Genomic DNA, 17399 nt, shown 5'->3' on the forward strand with positions numbered 1-17399 from the left:
TGAGAGAGACTATGTCTCCCCTGGGAGGAAACACTGCAACTCCCCTCCTTGACATCATAGGAAATGAAGGGTCAGAGAAGTTCTCTCTCTTTTCAAGGTTGCACAGCCTGTCGGTGGTGCAGGGTTCCATCTCCCTGTCCTCCTCTTCATCCATGAGTCCCCATCAGCCCCACGCCCCAATTCAAAGGAGAACTTAACCTAGCTTTGAGCTAAACGTAAGTGGAAACAAAGTAAGAGACACACAGACAAAACTTTTAAGGTTCTTTATTTGTTTTGAAAACAACCTCCACTCTTCATCTTTCACTGGAGTCCTGGCCTAGTGACAAGGAAAGCTGTTCTTCTCTGGCCTCTTTTGTAAGACAGGGGACAAACATCAACACTTTCCATCAGATCTCTGTCTCCAGACACCACTCCGGGGCACACCCAGCCAGGACTGGAACTTAATGGCATTGAGAACACGGGGATCTGTCTCCGAGTTCCTCTTGGCTTGCATCTTTGCCTGCATCCTCCCTGAGACAACCGCTCCCGTCCTGGGGGGTGGGGGGGAGCTCTGCGTCCATCTCCCCATTCAGGGCTTCTGCTAAGCATGTGGCCACGTGCAGCCTGGTCTCCAGTCTGCATCTCACCCAGGGAAGCACCGCCCCATGGCCCCTGCTCGTGCCGAATGCTTCCTCAAGAGCTCACCAGGTCCCAGTGCTGGCTCATGAGTGAGGACTCACACGGATTGATGACGACTTCCCTGCTAGTCTCGGTGCCATCGCCAAACATGTCTGTGTCCAGGCAGAGGTGGGACGCCATGTGCTCGATGCGGGAGCCAGTCTTGGTCCATTGCTGGAGAGTTGGAGAGGGGAGAGGATTAAGCGGGATTCTCCGACTAAGGCCCTGGGTCCTAGCAACAGTATCAGGAGTTCCAGTGTTATCAAAAATGTTGACACCACAGGGCTAGGGTCATCCAGAGACTTGACTTCATGGTCTCAAGGAGGAAGAGAGCTGCAACTAATTGCCTTACCAGGTATTGTTGCTGGCTTCTTAAAAAATTGGATTAGAAAAAGTAAAAGCAAAATCAATATGTTTGCTAGGAAAACTCATTAGAAGGCAATAACTTTCCAAGCACTAGGCCAGAAAATGTGTAGCAAGTTAGTCACAGAAGCAACGAAAGAAATGATCCACACTCGCTATCCACGCTGTCATGAAGGAGTGGGCGAGAGTGGCTGGGGGGAGGGGGGTGGGTGGTGAAGCAGCAGGGATGGAAGGGCAGCTCCCTGCGCCTGAATCTCTGCTCCTCCAAAGAGCTTCAGCACACGAGGGCCCAAGAGAGTGGGTCTCGTGTGGCTGCATCCCACACCTCACCACACACAACAAGGAGGGAGGGGATGGACAGGTACGGGGGAACTACTGCTGACCAGGTGTCATGGATGGATGACTCGGTGAACTGCTTTAAACAGCAGCCCTGTATGATGTTCATCACCAGCCTCATTGCACAGAGGAGGAAACTGAGGCTCAGAGACGTCCACGCACCTGCCAAGGGTCACACGGCTGGTGAGCTATAAAAATGGGCATCCCCACCAAACAAGACCCAGTTGATGGGAACTGGGTGAAGCCAACGACTTTGCCCCCACAGGAACCAGGCACGTCATGCATCCAGAGTGCTATGAACTCCGTGGGACGTTCTGCCAGAGCCCGAGCAAGGCCCCCGAAGGCAGAGGTTCGAGTCTTGCTTATCCTAGTGGCCTGCAGACTCTGTCCCAGCATGCTCTGGGATCCTGGCAGGCGTTTGAGCAGGACTGGGCAGTACAGGACACACGTGAAGCAGAGGTCCGACGCGGTCAACAGGCTTTCACGTGGCAGCTGATGGCTGCCTGGGCACCACAGATGGGACCAGAGTTCCCCTCGTCTCTCCTAGCCAGAAGGATGTCTTCTTTATCAACTCTCCCTCCTCTCTAGCCTCTCTCTTTCCCACACACAGACTCAGACCTACACAGGCGGCCACCTCCCAGGGTGGACGCACTGAGCACTTACCTGTCTTTTATCTCCATTCTTGCAAAGGACAAGAACCACTGGGGCGCCAGGGAACAAGGTGATAACTGACAGGCACAGCTCCTCCTGCAAGATCTGCTGGGTGTAGGTGAAGGCCCAGATCTGGAAAGAAGAGGCCAGGCAGGGTCACCTCAGGGTGCTTGGAAGCCACCCTGCTGGGACACTACTGTGCCCGTGTGTGACAACTAGCACAGCTTGGTACAAAGCACTGGGGCGGGGGTCCTAGGGGGACCCCACTGTCAACAGGTCACCTGGGAAAATGCTGCTCAAGAGTCAGAGACTCTCAGGTCACACCTCCAGTGAAGTCCTCGCCCCTGTTCCAATGAAGGGGACCAGCCTGGGGCAGGCAGGTCACCTCTGGGAGGCAAGGGACAATTCTGGGCTTGGGCAGGAAGCTGAACGACACCCCAGCTGAGTGTCACAGCCTCCAGTTTCTCTGTTTCGATGAGTGTCTCTTCCCCACAGTTGACATTTAAAGCAGCCACCTGGCACGTGACCAGGGATCCCCCCACCCCCTGCAGTTGTCTTTAGAACATCTCTTCTTTGAAAAGACGTCCAAATCGGCACCCTGGAAACGTGAGAGCTCTGACAACAGGAAGACAGAGGGACAAAGGGAATGAGGAGGTGTTCTGACGGACGGGTGGAAGGAGAGCAGGATGGAAAGAAGGAAGTCACAAGAAATAAAACTGTTCCAAGAGGGCGCACGCACACCAGTGCTCCACGGGAACCCAGCACTTGGCCCTGGGGCTCCTGCAGCTGGAGGAGCTGAGGAACTGGAAGGACGAGCAGAGATCCGGTGGCAGATGAAAAGGGGCATTCAGTGAGGCTCATTATGAGAAACGAGTTCCAAGTGCCACAGACAAGACAGCAACCAACAGCTGAAGCAGCCTGGGCCACTGCTTAGCTCTTAAATCAGGGGCAGGAATGCTGGCATAATAGTTGTCAAACTCGAACCTTCAAGAGGTTTTTCCCCAGGTTGTAAATCAGGGATAGCATCTGTCCTTTGCCTTCATCACGGGATAGAGAAGATTTGTGAATTGGATGCCCCAAGGGGAACTGCAGAGAGGACCCCAGTAAGCACTGTACCCCTCCTCTTCCATAACACCCCCACTGTCCAACTGATGCTCTGTTGCCATAGCAGGCCACCGGTGCCAGGAAAAGACCCAGCCCAGAAAGTCCTCCTGGGGAGTAGGATGGACATAGAGACAAACGAAGACTGGCTGTGAACTGAAAATTCCTGAAGCCTGGGAGGGGTCTGCCGGGGTTCTTCATGCTCCTCCAAGGAGTCTTATATCTATTCAAAACTGTTTTATAATAAAAACATTAGGAAATGCATAATACTCCTCTGGCCTTGTGAACATCACCATCTTACACGTACCATTTGCCTTCCTCCAGGGTTAGCTGAAAGGGGAAGACACCCACACGCATGGAGGTGACACCAGAACCATGATGATACGGCTAACACCAGCTCGCATTTCTTGAGCACTTACTGTGTACCAGGCGCTGTTCTGGGAGCTTTACACATGTTAACTTAATCATGAGACTCCAGTTAGGTAGGTACTGTTATCATTCCCCTTTTATAGAGGAGGAAGGTAAAGTCAGAGAGGTCACCCTAAGTCAGTGACAGGAAGTGGCCCCTGCACCCACTCTCCCCAGCCTCTCTGCTGTTGTTGCCACTGCTGCTGGAATCATGTCTGGTTCCAGGGCTCTTTTATTCAACTTAATCTCTGGAGAAGATGTCTGTCTCTGAGAGTCCCTCCTCCAGGTTGTAAATATTAAAACTATAGATTAGTTCCTCCTTGACAGGAGACAGCTGGCAGCAGGTTCTTCCTCTGGGCCAGCTTCCAACAGCAGCCCCTATGAGAAGGGAAACCAAGGTCACACCCCATGTTGGGGGCTGGGGAGGGGGGAGACCTGACATTGATGGGAACTGAGCAAGAATATGAGTGGAGGCCTCCTCTCTGCAGACCCCACAACAGACCAGGGAACCTACGCAGCTCTGGCTCCCAGCCTGAGCTGCCCACTTTTACTTCCCACCTTGCCTCTGTCCCCACCATGAACTCACAGCCTGCACCTCCCCGCATGGTCACTCCCCTCTAAGGGTCCCCTTGGGCCTGGATGTGGGTACTAAGGACACAGTCCATCCTCTGCAATGGACCCAGGGAGAGAGACCCACACAGGTCCTGAATCAGGCTCAGCGGTGGGTTCTAGGGTCCGAAACATTTGGGGAGAGTAATGAAGAAAGTGGGCACAGGTCCTGGGTGTGAGCCCAGACAATCCCCTGGCCAGTGGAGAGCAGAGACAAGGGCCGGTGTTTGTGGGCAGGGCTGTCCGGAGGCCATTTGCCTAGGCCCATGGTACAACTGGCCTCAGTGTTAGACTTCCGCATTGTCGGGAAATGAGGCTAAACACACAGTTAGAGATGCAGAAAGATGAGGCTCATCGCTCTGTCCTGTTATTTTTAAAATGTCGGGTGACCACACAGCCTGCAGTGAACCATGAATTAGCATTTTAAAAATAAACCCTGTAATTATCTTATGATCACTATAATACGCTGGCTTTGTGTTTTTTTACGTTAAAAAAGTTAACTGATTAAACACAAAACTTAACATATGCCACAATTTCTGGAAACCCATATTGGCATTTCTTTTTAAGTATCTTAGGGGCTTCAAAACCCAGAAATGCTGGGGATGGCAGGCGGGAGGGTGGGGAGAGGGGGTCCTTGTGCCCTGAGACACCTCCCATCCACAAATGCATTTTAGGAAGGAACGCACATGGTACACTGGGGGGCTGGGGGCTGAGCCGACCATCCCCCAGGGAGGTCAGACAGGTATCGAAGCCCTCACACCACGTGGACTTTCCATTAGCTGGTGCTTTACTGGCATCAGAATAATCCAGTCTTGCATTTCCCCAGAGAAGCGCAGAGGAGAGGAGAGGAGAGAGCTTAACGGGAAGCACGACACAGGAGCAGGCAGGGCAGGAAGTGAGGAGAGGGTTTCCAATTCCCATTCTGCGGCCTGTCTGGCTTCCCAGAATGGCCGGTGATGAATGGGCTTATTAAATGAATCTCAGAGTCTGAAATGAATTCAAGAAGGCAGCACTGGTGGCTCAGGCCAGCCTGGCCTTGATCGCCAAGCACTGACAGCTTCATCTGGGGGACTGGAGAAGTCCCAGCCCAGTGCACACAGACAGCCGTATCCATGGGAAGACCCCAGAGGCCATCCTGGAGGCGATGCCCCAGGAGGGCATCTCCTCCTGGCCCTTGACCTGCTTTGCTCCTGCCCTGAAAGATGGGGACAGATGATGGGAAGGGTATGGTCCAGGCTGGACCACCTGCAGGCCTTCCGTGCTCAGAGGACATCTCTGGAACTGCCTGTGTGAGTGGAGATGGTAGTGCCTGTCAGTGGGGAGCAGACCCCATGGCGCCCAGCCTGGGGCTCACCATCCTGCATTGGATGGAGAAGCAGAGAGGAAACAAGTTCTCATGAGGAGATACCTGAAGGAGCAAAGTTCTGAAGGAAGTAGGCAGGAAGCTAAGTCAGGGGCTCAGCACAGGGTTTGACCCTAGAATGGTCCAGAGCCACCTCTAGCAGGTAAGAAGCAATAAGCCTAGGGTAGTATTTCTCATCTCAGGTGCTTTTGCCCCCAGCCACCTACCCAGGAAACACTGGGCAGTGTCTGAAGGCATTTTTGGACTACTATGACTAGGCTGGGGATATTACTGACTAGTAGGTGGGGCCAGAGACGCTGTTAAACATTCTACGATGCACAGACAGTCCCTACAATGAAGAATCATCTAAGACCAACGCCAATAGTGCTGTGGTTGAGAAACCCTAGCCGAGTCTAAGAGCTTGGTCTCTGGAGGCAGGTGGCCCATGTCCTGCTTTGGCAAGATTCTCATATGACCTGGGTAGCCTTGGTCAACGTATCTAAGCCTTGCTTACACCATCTGTGAAATGGGGGTACTGACATGGTTCATGTGATTGCTGTGAGGTGAGGTAAGAAGATGCATGTGGAACACCAACCTACGGGCCTGGCCCCGGAGCAGAATCTCCGTGAACAGTATTTTCCCGACACATGGGAAGGAGGAGTGGTTAGGTGAGGACAGAGAAACATTCCCAAGTTGACAGAAGTTAGGGGGCTGTGTTTTCCTTTAGGCAGAAGTGCAGCTCATTTCCTGCTGGTGGTCAGTTTCCATTTCAAAAATTCCCCCATGTGGGGAAGAATAAACAATGGAGAAGAAATAGAGGATGGGAGCCAGCCCTGCTGGCCGTTCTGTGATTAGGCAGCCACAATTAAGCAATGCCGAGGGCTGCTCCTGTCCTAGATCTTCCACTTTCATTGTCTACGTGACTCTCACAGCCACTCTGGGAGGTAGGTCCAATTTGATGGGAGGGGGACTGAGGTCAACGGTTGCTCTGGGCAACACCAGGAGCAGAGCCCAGGGTTGACTGTGAACGTGGGACCCCCTCGGTGAGATGGGATCTGAACCTAGCACAGCCAGGGCCATGGGCTGGCCTTGAACCTCTTAGGCCACACCGGGCATCACACTGGTTCATCAAACATGCCCTGGAAGCCCACTTCAGACAAGATGTTGGGCATGAACGGGTGGATTCAAGTGAACATTCAGTTTAGCTGACCTCTTGATGCACCTGTATAGCTGCAGGATCCCCCGAATGCACTGATCGGCTGTGCTGGGAGTCTTCATCACCCGCAAGGACAGAGCTCAGCCACACCCAGTTTGGGGCCCTCTAACCAGGGAAGGCTCTGGGACACACTCCCCTCCTTTAGTGAAGTTGGCATCTTCACTAGACTCGCTCTGGAGTCTTCGTTTCCAGTCCATCCTGTGCTTTCCTCCCACGCTGTGAGAATACACCCAGGATGTACTGTGTTGGGCCCTGGAGTGACTGCCGGGGCAGGAATCCTGGCTCGCCTGTTTATGAACCCCCAAACCTGGATGATCTACTTAACTTTGAGCCTTGGTCTCCTCATCTGTGAAATGAAGGTAACAGCAGCCCCTTACATGGAGGGTGATGCATAGACATTCCAGACGGTGCTGGCTACAGACCAAGAGCTCAGTTACTGCCTGTTGGTTGTACTGGTGCAGGATGCCAACAGGAGAGATGGCCCTGGAGGTCTCCCTTTGGAAAACTGCCTTTGCTTTACCTCCCAGGAGAGACATTTGAGAGGCAGTCATGCTGGGGCCATGCCCAAGGGTGTGCTGAGAAAGCTGGGGAGGAAGGGTGGTGTCAGGTGGGGAGTGACTGCTGGCAGCCTGTCCCATGTGGAGACTCATGGAGAGGCGCCAGTGCGAGTGTGGGTTTGGGGGGGAAGGGCTTTGATCTTCATCTCCAGGCCACCCAGCTGCCTGCCTGAATCCTTCACAAGCGGGTAGCCTGAATTGTTGGGCTTCCAGGTAGGAGGACACATTGAAAAGCTGTATGTTTTCCCCATTTCTTTAAATTGGGATATGGCTATATTGGTACATCTGTCTTTTTCTATCCTTCACAAATATTTTTCTAGGGAATCCAATAAAATTGACAGGAAACTTATTACCCAGGAGACTCCTGGGGCTTCACATATTTACAAACTGATGGTGTACTTCTCTCACTCTCTACCCAAGGTACCAGGCTGCCATCATCTTGAAAACACACTCGGGTTAACTACTTTGTTCCCAAGGTTGACAAACAAGTGGAGAAAGGAAGGTAAGGCAGGGTGAGGGATGGATGGGGCTGGGGGTAGAACAGGGTGGTAAGCCAGCACTGGAGCCAGAAAACAGCCACGGTCATATGGACTTCTCTCAACATCATGGACACCCACGTGCCCAGGGACATGCCACCTGGGGAGTGAGTGGCCAACTGGAAGCAGAATTCAAGGCCCCAGACACCCATGCTCTGCTCACCAGTCAAGGACCCCAGAACCCACCACCCAAATGACCTGAGCCCAATTCAGGACCTGCATGGATCTCTCTCCCTGGGTCCATTCCAGAGGATTGACTGAGTCCCTAGTACCCACACCCAGGCCCTAAGTGGACTGTTTGGAGGGGAGTGACCACATGGTGAGATGCAGGCTGGGAGTTCACAGTGGGGACAGAGATGAGGTGGGAAGAAAAGGGGGCAGCCCAGGCTGGAAGGCAGAGCCGTGTGTGTCCCCAGGCTGGTACAGAGTCTGCAGAGAGTGGGCCTCCATTCACATTCTTGCTCAGTTCCCGTCGATGTCGGGTCTGCCCCTTCCCAGGTCCCTGACATGGGGTGTGACCTTGGTTTCCTTCTCACAGGGGCTGCCACTGGAAAGTAGCCAAGAGGAAGAACCTCATGCCAGCTATCTCCTGTCAAGGAGGAGCTGATCTCTAGTTTTAATATTTACAGCCTGGAGGAGGGGCCTCAGAGACGGACATCTTCTCCTGAGATTCAGTGGAATAAAAGGGCCCTGGAACCAGTTATGACTCGAGCTGCAGCAGCAGCAACAGCAGATGTAGTGTGGCGGCCAGGTTTTCAAATCCTGCCTTCCTCACTTCTTAGCATCTGACCTAGGATCATCTCTCCAGACCTCAGTCTCATTATCTGTAAAATGAGGATAATATCTACTTAACTGGGTTTTTATATCACTTCCTTGACATGGCCTCTCAGAGACAGAGAGGTGGGGGCAGGAGAGAAGGTGAGAGAGTCCGGGGGCTGAGGGGCAATGTGACATCTCTGAATGGCCAAGGGGTAGGAGAAGCCAGAGATGTGGGAAGGGAGAGGAGGAAAGGAGGGTGAGTGCATTAGCAGGAGGGGTCGGGAAACAGGAGGAAGCTCAGGGAGTCTATGCAGGAAGGAGAAGCAGACACCGAAAGGAAGAGAAAGGTAACCTAAGTCAATCCCACAAGGGTGTACACTCCATGCACACACAGGCTTGAACACGCACACACCCAGAAACACATGCATGCACCCCCAGGCACACACCTGGGGCACCAGTCTGGCTGAAATAACTATGTGGATTTCTCTTCATGGGTTCAACACCTTCAGAATACTTGGACAGGCACCCCAGGCCTGCTGTTGGCTGTGGGCCCCACTAGGAGAGAGCTGTGTCTAACCCGGCTTAGTCCCACCCTGTACCCCAGCACGCAGCCTGGTGCCCGGGGCACCACGCACACTCAGTAGGTGTCATCTGTTGATGAAAACTGAACATCTTCCTAACTCGTGTGTTCTTTCCATATCCCGAATTCGAATGGCTGCCGCACACACCCAACTGTTCTCTCTGAAGCAGAGAGGAGTGACAGCTTGGCAAGATCTTCTAGGAAAGAACTCTTTGCTCACTTGAAGACTGTTTTCGTGATAAGCCGTAGTTTACAAGTGACAGCTCTTTCCTCTCCCCTTCCTCACTCCACCAGAATGTCAGCCAGAGGAGGGACCTTTCCTTCCCAGTTAAATGAAGGCCTGGCAGCATCTCCCTTGGCCAGGTTACAGGAGTAGGGGTCTCCTTCCTGAGACCCAGAGAGCCTGTGGCTACCCTGCTGCCACTTCTTATGCAACCAAAGACAGAAGAATCCCTACTCTGCTACAAACGGACAAGGCAAACTTCTGTTCCAGGGAGCGGGGGCAATGACATTCTGGCTGTTTGCAATCCCCCACGAGCAGGGCCCACACACAGAATCAGGAGAGAGCGATGCGCGTTACCTCCTCACACGTTTCATAAAACGCCATTGACAAGTGGTGTCATTCTCAGCCGCGCTGCCACACTTCAAGCACAGTCGACACCTCTGTCTCCTTCCCCCTTTCCTGTCTGACTCAGGCAGCCCCCTCCCATGTCCTGCTGGAGCAGAGACGATTTTTGGAACAATCTCGGCAATCTGGAGGCTGGGGGTGTGATGCCTCAAGTGCCAGGCCGAGGCTGTGGGTTTTTGTGGCAGACACTGGGGAGCCATTGAAGGCTGCATGGGGATGGGGAACCATGGTCTGGTGACTACATGTTACTTGAGACAGTGGCCATAATCTAACACAGCGGTTCCCAAGCAGAGTGGTCTTGTCCTCCAGGGGCCTTTGGTAAAGCCTGGAGACAGCTTTGATTGGCATGACTGGTGTGTGTTGGGGGGATGCTACTGACATCCAGTGCGCAGGGACCAGGGGAGCTGCTAGATAGCCTACAGCACAGAGGATGGTCCCCACCACAGAGTGACCCGGCCCCAACTGTCAATAGTGCCGGAGGGCTGCTGATCTGGCCTGAAGAAGTGAATGCCGGGGCCGAGAACAGCTATTCTGAGGGGAGGAGGGCTGGGCCTTGCAGGAATGGGGGATGCGGGAGAAACAGGAGCCATGGGAGATGATGGTCAGGACTGGAAACTCAGAGCCTGGGATAGGTGACCACTCAGAGAGAATTAATGGGATGGTGCAATGGCTGGGGAGCCTGATAGGTGCTTGGAGCCATCTGATGGCTTGAATTTCAGAAGGGTTTGTCACGGCCGTGGACTGGCTCGATCGCCCGGTGTTTGAGAGGGAGAGTCAGCTAAGTGTAAACCCACCAGCCTCCATCCATCTCCTGGGCTTGCACAGCTCCTACTCCTGAGGATAAAACTCAACCTCTTCAGCTGGGAAAAGAGGCTGTGATGTGCCTCTTCCTCTCCGGCCTCACCTTTGTAGCTCCCTCACATTCCACCCCTCTGACTATGTCTTGAAAGGCACCCTGCCTCCCAGGCCCAGGGCGTGGTACATGCTGGACTTCCCCGCTTGCCCTTTCTCCCCTTCCTGACCCGTGTGTTTTTACTCATCTCTGAGGACACCACTCCTGCTCAGGTCCTCTGGGAAGACTTCCCAACCCTCATGTAGAGGTTGGACACCCTTGCTCTGCACTTCTACAGCATCATGGACCAAACTCTCTCCAGGGCAGAGATTAGATCACAGTGGCTGCTGACTTGTTCAAGGAACATTAGATCCCTCGAGGGGCCACCAACGCGGGCCACTATGCATCTCCACAGTCAGCAAAGAATGTACATGTTTGTTGAGTGAATCAATGAATGAATGAGTGAATTCACGGTTGGGTGAAGGCACTGAATTTGTGAATCAGTAAGACAGAGGAGGTTACTAAAGCTGAAAGCATGAATAAAATTTCCAAGAAACCACTCACAGAGAAAAGAACAGTGAATTGAAAACCTTGGTGAATATTCACCATAAGGGTCTGAGAGCTGGGGAGAGGAGCCAGCAGTAAAAACAAGCAGTGGAAAGAACAGAAATGCAGGATAATTGGGATCACGCAGCATCCCCAGAGCCAGGAGGGAAGTCACGAGATGGACAAGCTCTAGTGCATCCAGCAGGTCAAGTGTTACAGAGGTTGAGACAGGCTGTGAATGTGCCAGTGACTTTTAAAAGAGCTCGATCCTCAGAGGGCAGAACACTCACAGAGTGTTGATGAATCAGCTAAGGCACAAGGAAACCTTTCTGAGAAGGGGCGACCGAGGTCTCTAGACCTGGGGGAAGCAGGAGAGAACAGAGGTGGAGCCATAGGCCTGCGGAGGGCAGAAGAACGATGATCAAGGGACCTGCCCAGAGACCAGAATGGTGGACGATGGGAAAAGCCATACCGCCACTGATGTGACTGCCTGGAAGGCAGGGTTAGATCAGCAGGGAGACTCATAGAGCAGGTATTTCATCCTGGAGGCAGTGGCTTTTCAGTTTGCATCTTATACTTTTGAGGTGGCCATGCTGCCCACCCTGCCTGATCCAACCCACATTTACCAGCAGCAGCTTGGACACCCTCGTTCAACTCCTGTTAATTTAATGGTTAATCCCTAGAGGTGCAAAGTTGCCCGGGGAGGCATCTTAAGAGAAAGCCCATGCATTTGGAAACCTAGCAGAGTGAACCCAGTCCCAGAGTGAGGAGAATTGTGCTTCTCCTGTTCTGCTGCAGAGCTCCAGGTATAACTAGACACCTGGTTCATGCAAAAGCAGGAAGCAGAGGCCAAGCACATTCATATGTTCAAGTATCCCCAGCCATTCAAGTAGTCCCAGGTTACTTTACCTGGGACTTGGCATCCTTGCCTTCGGTCTTGACACAGGGGCTTAACTTGAGGTTGGAGATCTCTTGGTCTTTCTGCTTCTGAGCCTCCAGGCACTTCTGCCTCTGTCGGATACTGCCCTTATGGATGGAAGAGTCCTTGGGCACCCTAGAGGAAGGCCATGGGAGGGATGAGAATCTGTGGTTCTTAGGATTAACAGTAACACCGGCTGTCTGACAGGTCAGGCAGTGTCTGGAAAATGGCAGGGACACGTTGCCCTGGTTGCGTTGCAATGACCTGTACTACTCAGGGCCTGAGGATGGGAGAGGTGCCACTAGGAATGAGGCAGCAAGGAATGACTCAGGAGTCTGGAGCCTGGAATCAGTGAGTCCACGCCCTGAGGTCACACTCCAGAGCTCAAACCCCAGCAGTTGAGAAATACTGCTAGAAGCCAACCTCAATCCCTCATGCCACCAATGAATAAAATTCTCTCTCTGGTTTCCGGGATAAGCAGAGCCAACTGGTCTTTTCAGACCTCCATCTAGTTAAAACCCCTCATACAGATGGCCACGGGCAGTCCCTTCTCCAAACCAAGTTAGCAGAGGGTCTCTCTCTGCAGGCAGCAAAGGCTCAAAGCACAGGGTGGGTACCTGAGTTCTGGGTAGACATTCTCCAGGTACCACTTGAAGCTCTGGCATTGCAGGTTCTTCCTCAGATTCAGCCTGCTCTCGATGCTGGGGGCGGCAGAGACAGGGAGACACGGAGACAAAACACAGCTGGTTGGTGACAGGTACCAGCCACATGGGCCCAGGGGCACCCACCCTCCAGGCTGGGAGGTGCCCCGTGCAGCCCATGCCCACTCTCTGCACCCACGAATCTCTGGAGGGTGCTGGAGAAATTAACTAAGAGAGATTTTGAGAGCTCCAGAGAGAGCTATGGAAACACTTGGCAATTACCTCACAGTGGAGTGGTGATGACACCAAGGATTTGTGCTTTTACTTGGAAATAGAATTTGGGGGTGTTTTTACTTTTCATTAAAAACAAAGCTACAAGAATATTTGGTGTATTGTTGATAACTCACTGCCAGGACTCTGGGTCTGCTTACTCACAAATCCCCCTTTGAATTCTGCTCTTAATATACCACCCTTATTCCCTCGCCCGCTACCCCCATCCCGGCCAAGCCAGCCTCAAAGAATTCTCTTCTTTAGCTGGTTCTGGGCTTCTGAATCACATATTTCAGTTCAGTTCAGTCGCTCAATTATGTCCAACTCTTTGCGATCCCATGAATTGCAGCACACCAGGCCTCCCTGTCCATCACCAACTCCCGGAGTTCACTCAAACTCACGTCCATCGAGTCAGTGATGCCATCCAGCCATCTCATCCTCTGTCATCATTTATTGAGTACCTAGTATGTGCCAGGCATTGTGCCCAAGAGGGACCTGATGGTGAGCTTTCAAGCAAGAAAGACAGGTAATGAACAAGGTGCTCACAGCCCAGGGTGGATGTGGGGTGGGTGTGCAGGGGCTGTGGGAGCACCTCAGAGGTGGCCCCTTGCTTGTTGGGTTGGTGGTGGTTGGGTGGTGATGTGGAAGCTGGGAGGAAAGTGGACATTGTCTAGACAAACCAGAAAGAGGGTAAAGTGGGGGCCCCTGGTAGTGGCAGGGGAACAGCAAAAAGAGATGAGTGCATGTGAAGAGGGAAGGGGTCTGTTGGTGGTAGCAGTGGTGCAGGTTAGAATGTGTGTGGGGGGAGTTGGAGAAGGGAGGTGAGTGATGGGAGAGGTGAATGTGCAGTCATAAAGGTCCTGTGAAATACCAAGGAGGAGCTTGGCCTTTATTTTCAGGGCAATGGGCTGCCACGGATGGGTTTGAAACAGAGTACAGTGTGACAGTATTATTCCTTTAAGAGCATCTACCGATGGTGCCAAAGAATTGATGTTTTCAAACTGTAGTGCTGAAAAAGACTCTTGAGAGTCCTTGGACTGCAAGGAGATCAAACCAGCCAATCCTAAAGGAAAACAGCCCTGAATATTCATTGGAAGGACTGATGCTGAAGCTCCAATACTTTGGCCACCTGATGCGAAGAAATGACTCACTGAAGACCCTGGTGCTGGGAAAGATCGAGGGCAGGAGGAGAAGGGGACAACAGGATGAGATGGTTGGATGGTATCACCAACTCAACAGACATGAGTTTGAGTGAACTCTGGGGGATAGTGAAGGACGGGGAATCCGGGTCTGTGGGGTCTCAAAGAGTTGGACATGACTGAGCGACTGAACAACAATAGCAACTGAAGGTGAATAAGATTGGTGCCCAAAGCTGGGAGAGCAGTTAGGAGATCACTGTCGAAACCCGGTGCTGACCATGCTTTCTGGCAGGGGAGTAGGGTGGGATGGGAGAGAAGGGGCAGGTTTCGTTCTCTCTGCTCTTCCACGAGTACACCTGATTTCCACATACACCCTGTTCTTCCTGGGCAACCACACAGAACCAGCCCTGCTTTCTCAAGCCTCGCCTCCTTCCGCCCCAAAGACTGGACTGGGCGCCCTCATGATACTGGAACTTCTTATACAGCATCAACTGCATCTCCTCACCAGATGCTAAGTAACATGAGGACAGGAATGACATCTTTTGAAAAAGGCTAAACATTCAGTATTTGCAAGAATCCAGACGATCAGTGTATGAGTGAGGCAGGATCTCTGGGACCTGGTGATTGTTTAGGTGTGGGAGGACGGGGAGGGAGAAGTCAAAGTTGACACTCAAGATTTCTGGTTTGACAACAGGATGCATGGAAGAGCTAAGGTGGGGAATATGAGGAAAGGAGCAAGTTTAGGCGCAAACAGCAAGAGTTCAGTTAGAACTCATTGAGTCAGAGGAGACTGGGGGGCATCCAGGCAGAGATGTCCAGTTGCTATTCGGACATAAGGACTGGAGCTCAGGAGAGGTGCAGTATGTGTTTAATCGCTCAGCTGTGTCCAACTCTGCGACTTTATGGACTGTAGCCCACCAGGCTCCTCTGTCCATGGGATTTTTTTAGGCAAGAATACTGGTTGGGTTGCCATTTCCTTCTCTAAGGGCTGGAGCTCAGAGGAGAGGTGCAGGAGAGGGATGGAAACATGCTTATCGGCAGCACAGAGGTGGCTGATGGCAGGGAAAACCTGGAGTAAGACAAGGGATTATGACAGGTCCTCGGGGAAGACCAACATACAAGGGTGGGCAGAGGAACCTGAGCTTGCAGAGTGGGCAGAGAGGGTGCAGCTTGCATCTCAGGATGAGAGCCAAGACTTTAGTTCTAGAAACCGAGATCAGAGGGGTGCCTGAAGGGGTTTGGGTGGAAGAAGACTCATATCAATGGAGTAATCGAGGAAGGTAAGGGTCCCAGGGGGCCATGGGTGGGCCAGGTGGGAGTGATCATAGGGGATGGAGGCCTTGGCCTCAGCTCACAGTCAGAAGCAGGGAAACAGGGAGCCACAGACAGTGATGTGGCAGCTCTTTCATGAAGCTTGGCTCTGAAGGAGCAGAAGACAAGGTAGGCGATGAGCAACATTGGATTGAGGGAGAGTTCTTATAGTTTCTTTCCTTCTCTTTTTTATTTTATTTTTTAAAACATATGTAAGATACAGAATAAATTTAAATACTAATGGGAACCATGCAATTGAGAAGAGAGTTGGGTGATCAGGGAGCGTGAAGGCACAGGGCGGGCGAAGTCCCCTGGAACAAGGGCTCCCACACTGTCTGCAGGTTAGAGTCACCTAGTTGGGGGGGGGCGCATCTTTTACAAATTCTACAGCCCAGGACACAGCCCAGACTCAGTCTACTCTCTGGGGCTGGAATAGAGGCAGCAGCAGTTTTTGAAGCTCCCCAGGTGACTGAGACTGCAGAGAGTCTGGAAACCATCACCCTGGAATTCTGCTCCTTGAGTTGAGGTCCTCAGGCCAGCAGCACAGCACCACCTGGGGCTCGTAGAAATGCACGCCTACTGAACCAACATCCACACTGTAACAAGATCCCCGGGAGATCCGTGTGCACATTAAAGTTTGAGAAGCTGAGAGGCAGGAGGAGATGAATCCAGGCAGTGGGAACTTGATCAGTGCTGATTTATGAATGAATGCAGGAGAGAAAAGTGCATCTGGGGAACAGGTAGAGGGCTGGCCTGCCACAGCGGGAGGCACCCCTTATCCTTCCAGATAAAAGAGACAGGAGGATAGTGCAGGTACAGGGTGGTCGGGCTCAGGAAGCTGGTGCTATCTATTTCATCCATAAAACAGAGGTGTCACGTGCTGTGAGTGAAAGCAGAGCAGACTCCGCCACTGGGAAAAATGGAAAAGGTACAAATGGAGGTTGAGGGAGAATGCCGGCCGGCAAGGGGGCAGGATTAAGAGCCCCGCTGAGGGCCTCCCTGAGCCGGATGGCCACAGAGGCTTAGCAGCACCGGCTAATACTCCCAGAGCTGATCAGCAGCCTGCTCACAGGGAAGAAAAGGCACAAAGTCAGGTTCACCCAAGGTCAAGAGGGAGGCCTGGGAGGGTGTGTAGATGCCCAACATGGCAAGAGATTCAAGGACAACGTCTTTTAAGCACTCTGCTTACGCAAGAAAGTAGAACCCAAGCTAGAGAGGGAAGGCAGTGAAGAAAGGAGGGGTGGATGGACATGGCCAATGAACCGGAAGTTAGCTGAGGACTCAGAAGAAACACTGTGGGAGGCTCTGAGGAGAAGCGGAGACCAGCGTGGGCTTTCAGTTTCAGAAATGCAAACACTTTGGCAGGCTCGTGATTTAATCCACCTGGGAGTGATGGGCTCGATCGGTGGCGTGTAGGCTGCAAACATGCCATCTGCTCCACAGCCTTAGTACGACTGAGGGACATCAGATGACAAAAGCCACCAATCGGCCCCTCGCAAAAAAGATGAATATAACATCAATCAAGTTGCCATTTTTCTCTACTCAAACCAGCCCTGAGTTGGGGAATGCAACATCACAAAGTTTGGGGGGATCAGACAGGTGTGTTTTGAGCTTTTCCTCCTATAATGGTGTGATCCATGGAAAGTACCTGAAGCTGTAGAAGCCTCAGGCTCCTTATCTGTAAAACAGGGGTAATTATACCCATTTCTCAGTTTGCAGAGGACTAGTGAGGCAACTCATGAAATGGCATCTGGCCCTTAACTCCTCTCCCTGTCCTCTTCCACCCACAAGAAGCTGGAGCCCTGCTCTAGAGGCGGTCTACACAGTACTGTTCCTCCTAAAAAGAGGAGGACTTAGGCTTCGGTAGCTGAGACGGAGGAGGAGGAAACTCTAATCTAGAGGGAGCAGGGCTACTTAGCCCAGCATCCCACCTTTCTGTGAAAAGCTGGAAATACCAGTCCACTGCACGGGGCATGGCTCTACCCACTGAGTGGATGG

At 52.4% G+C, this 17399-nt stretch overlaps 1 protein-coding gene across 4 annotated transcripts in view; it reads right to left on the bottom strand.

The window, feature by feature from the left end:
• Positions 1-248: 248 nt before the first annotated feature.
• Positions 249-17399, bottom strand: part of GALNT14 (polypeptide N-acetylgalactosaminyltransferase 14) — a 216031-nt gene continuing 198880 nt past the window's right edge. For 3 of the 4 annotated variants that reach the window (XM_005893606.2, XM_070379316.1, XM_070379315.1), the window contains 4 exons: positions 12658-12741; positions 12031-12175; positions 2020-2139; positions 249-831 (listed from right to left, as the gene is read on the bottom strand). In XM_005893606.2, the coding sequence (XP_005893668.1) occupies positions 673-831; positions 2020-2139; positions 12031-12175; positions 12658-12741 (508 nt within the window). In that variant the 3' untranslated portion in view covers positions 249-672. The remainder of the gene's footprint in view (positions 832-2019; positions 2140-12030; positions 12176-12657; positions 12742-17399) is intronic. The other variant, XM_070379317.1, reaches the window with a different exon arrangement.

Source organism: Bos mutus, chromosome 11, assembly GCF_027580195.1.
Source record: "Bos mutus isolate GX-2022 chromosome 11, NWIPB_WYAK_1.1, whole genome shotgun sequence".
Classification (NCBI taxonomy): domain Eukaryota; kingdom Metazoa; phylum Chordata; class Mammalia; order Artiodactyla; family Bovidae; genus Bos; species Bos mutus.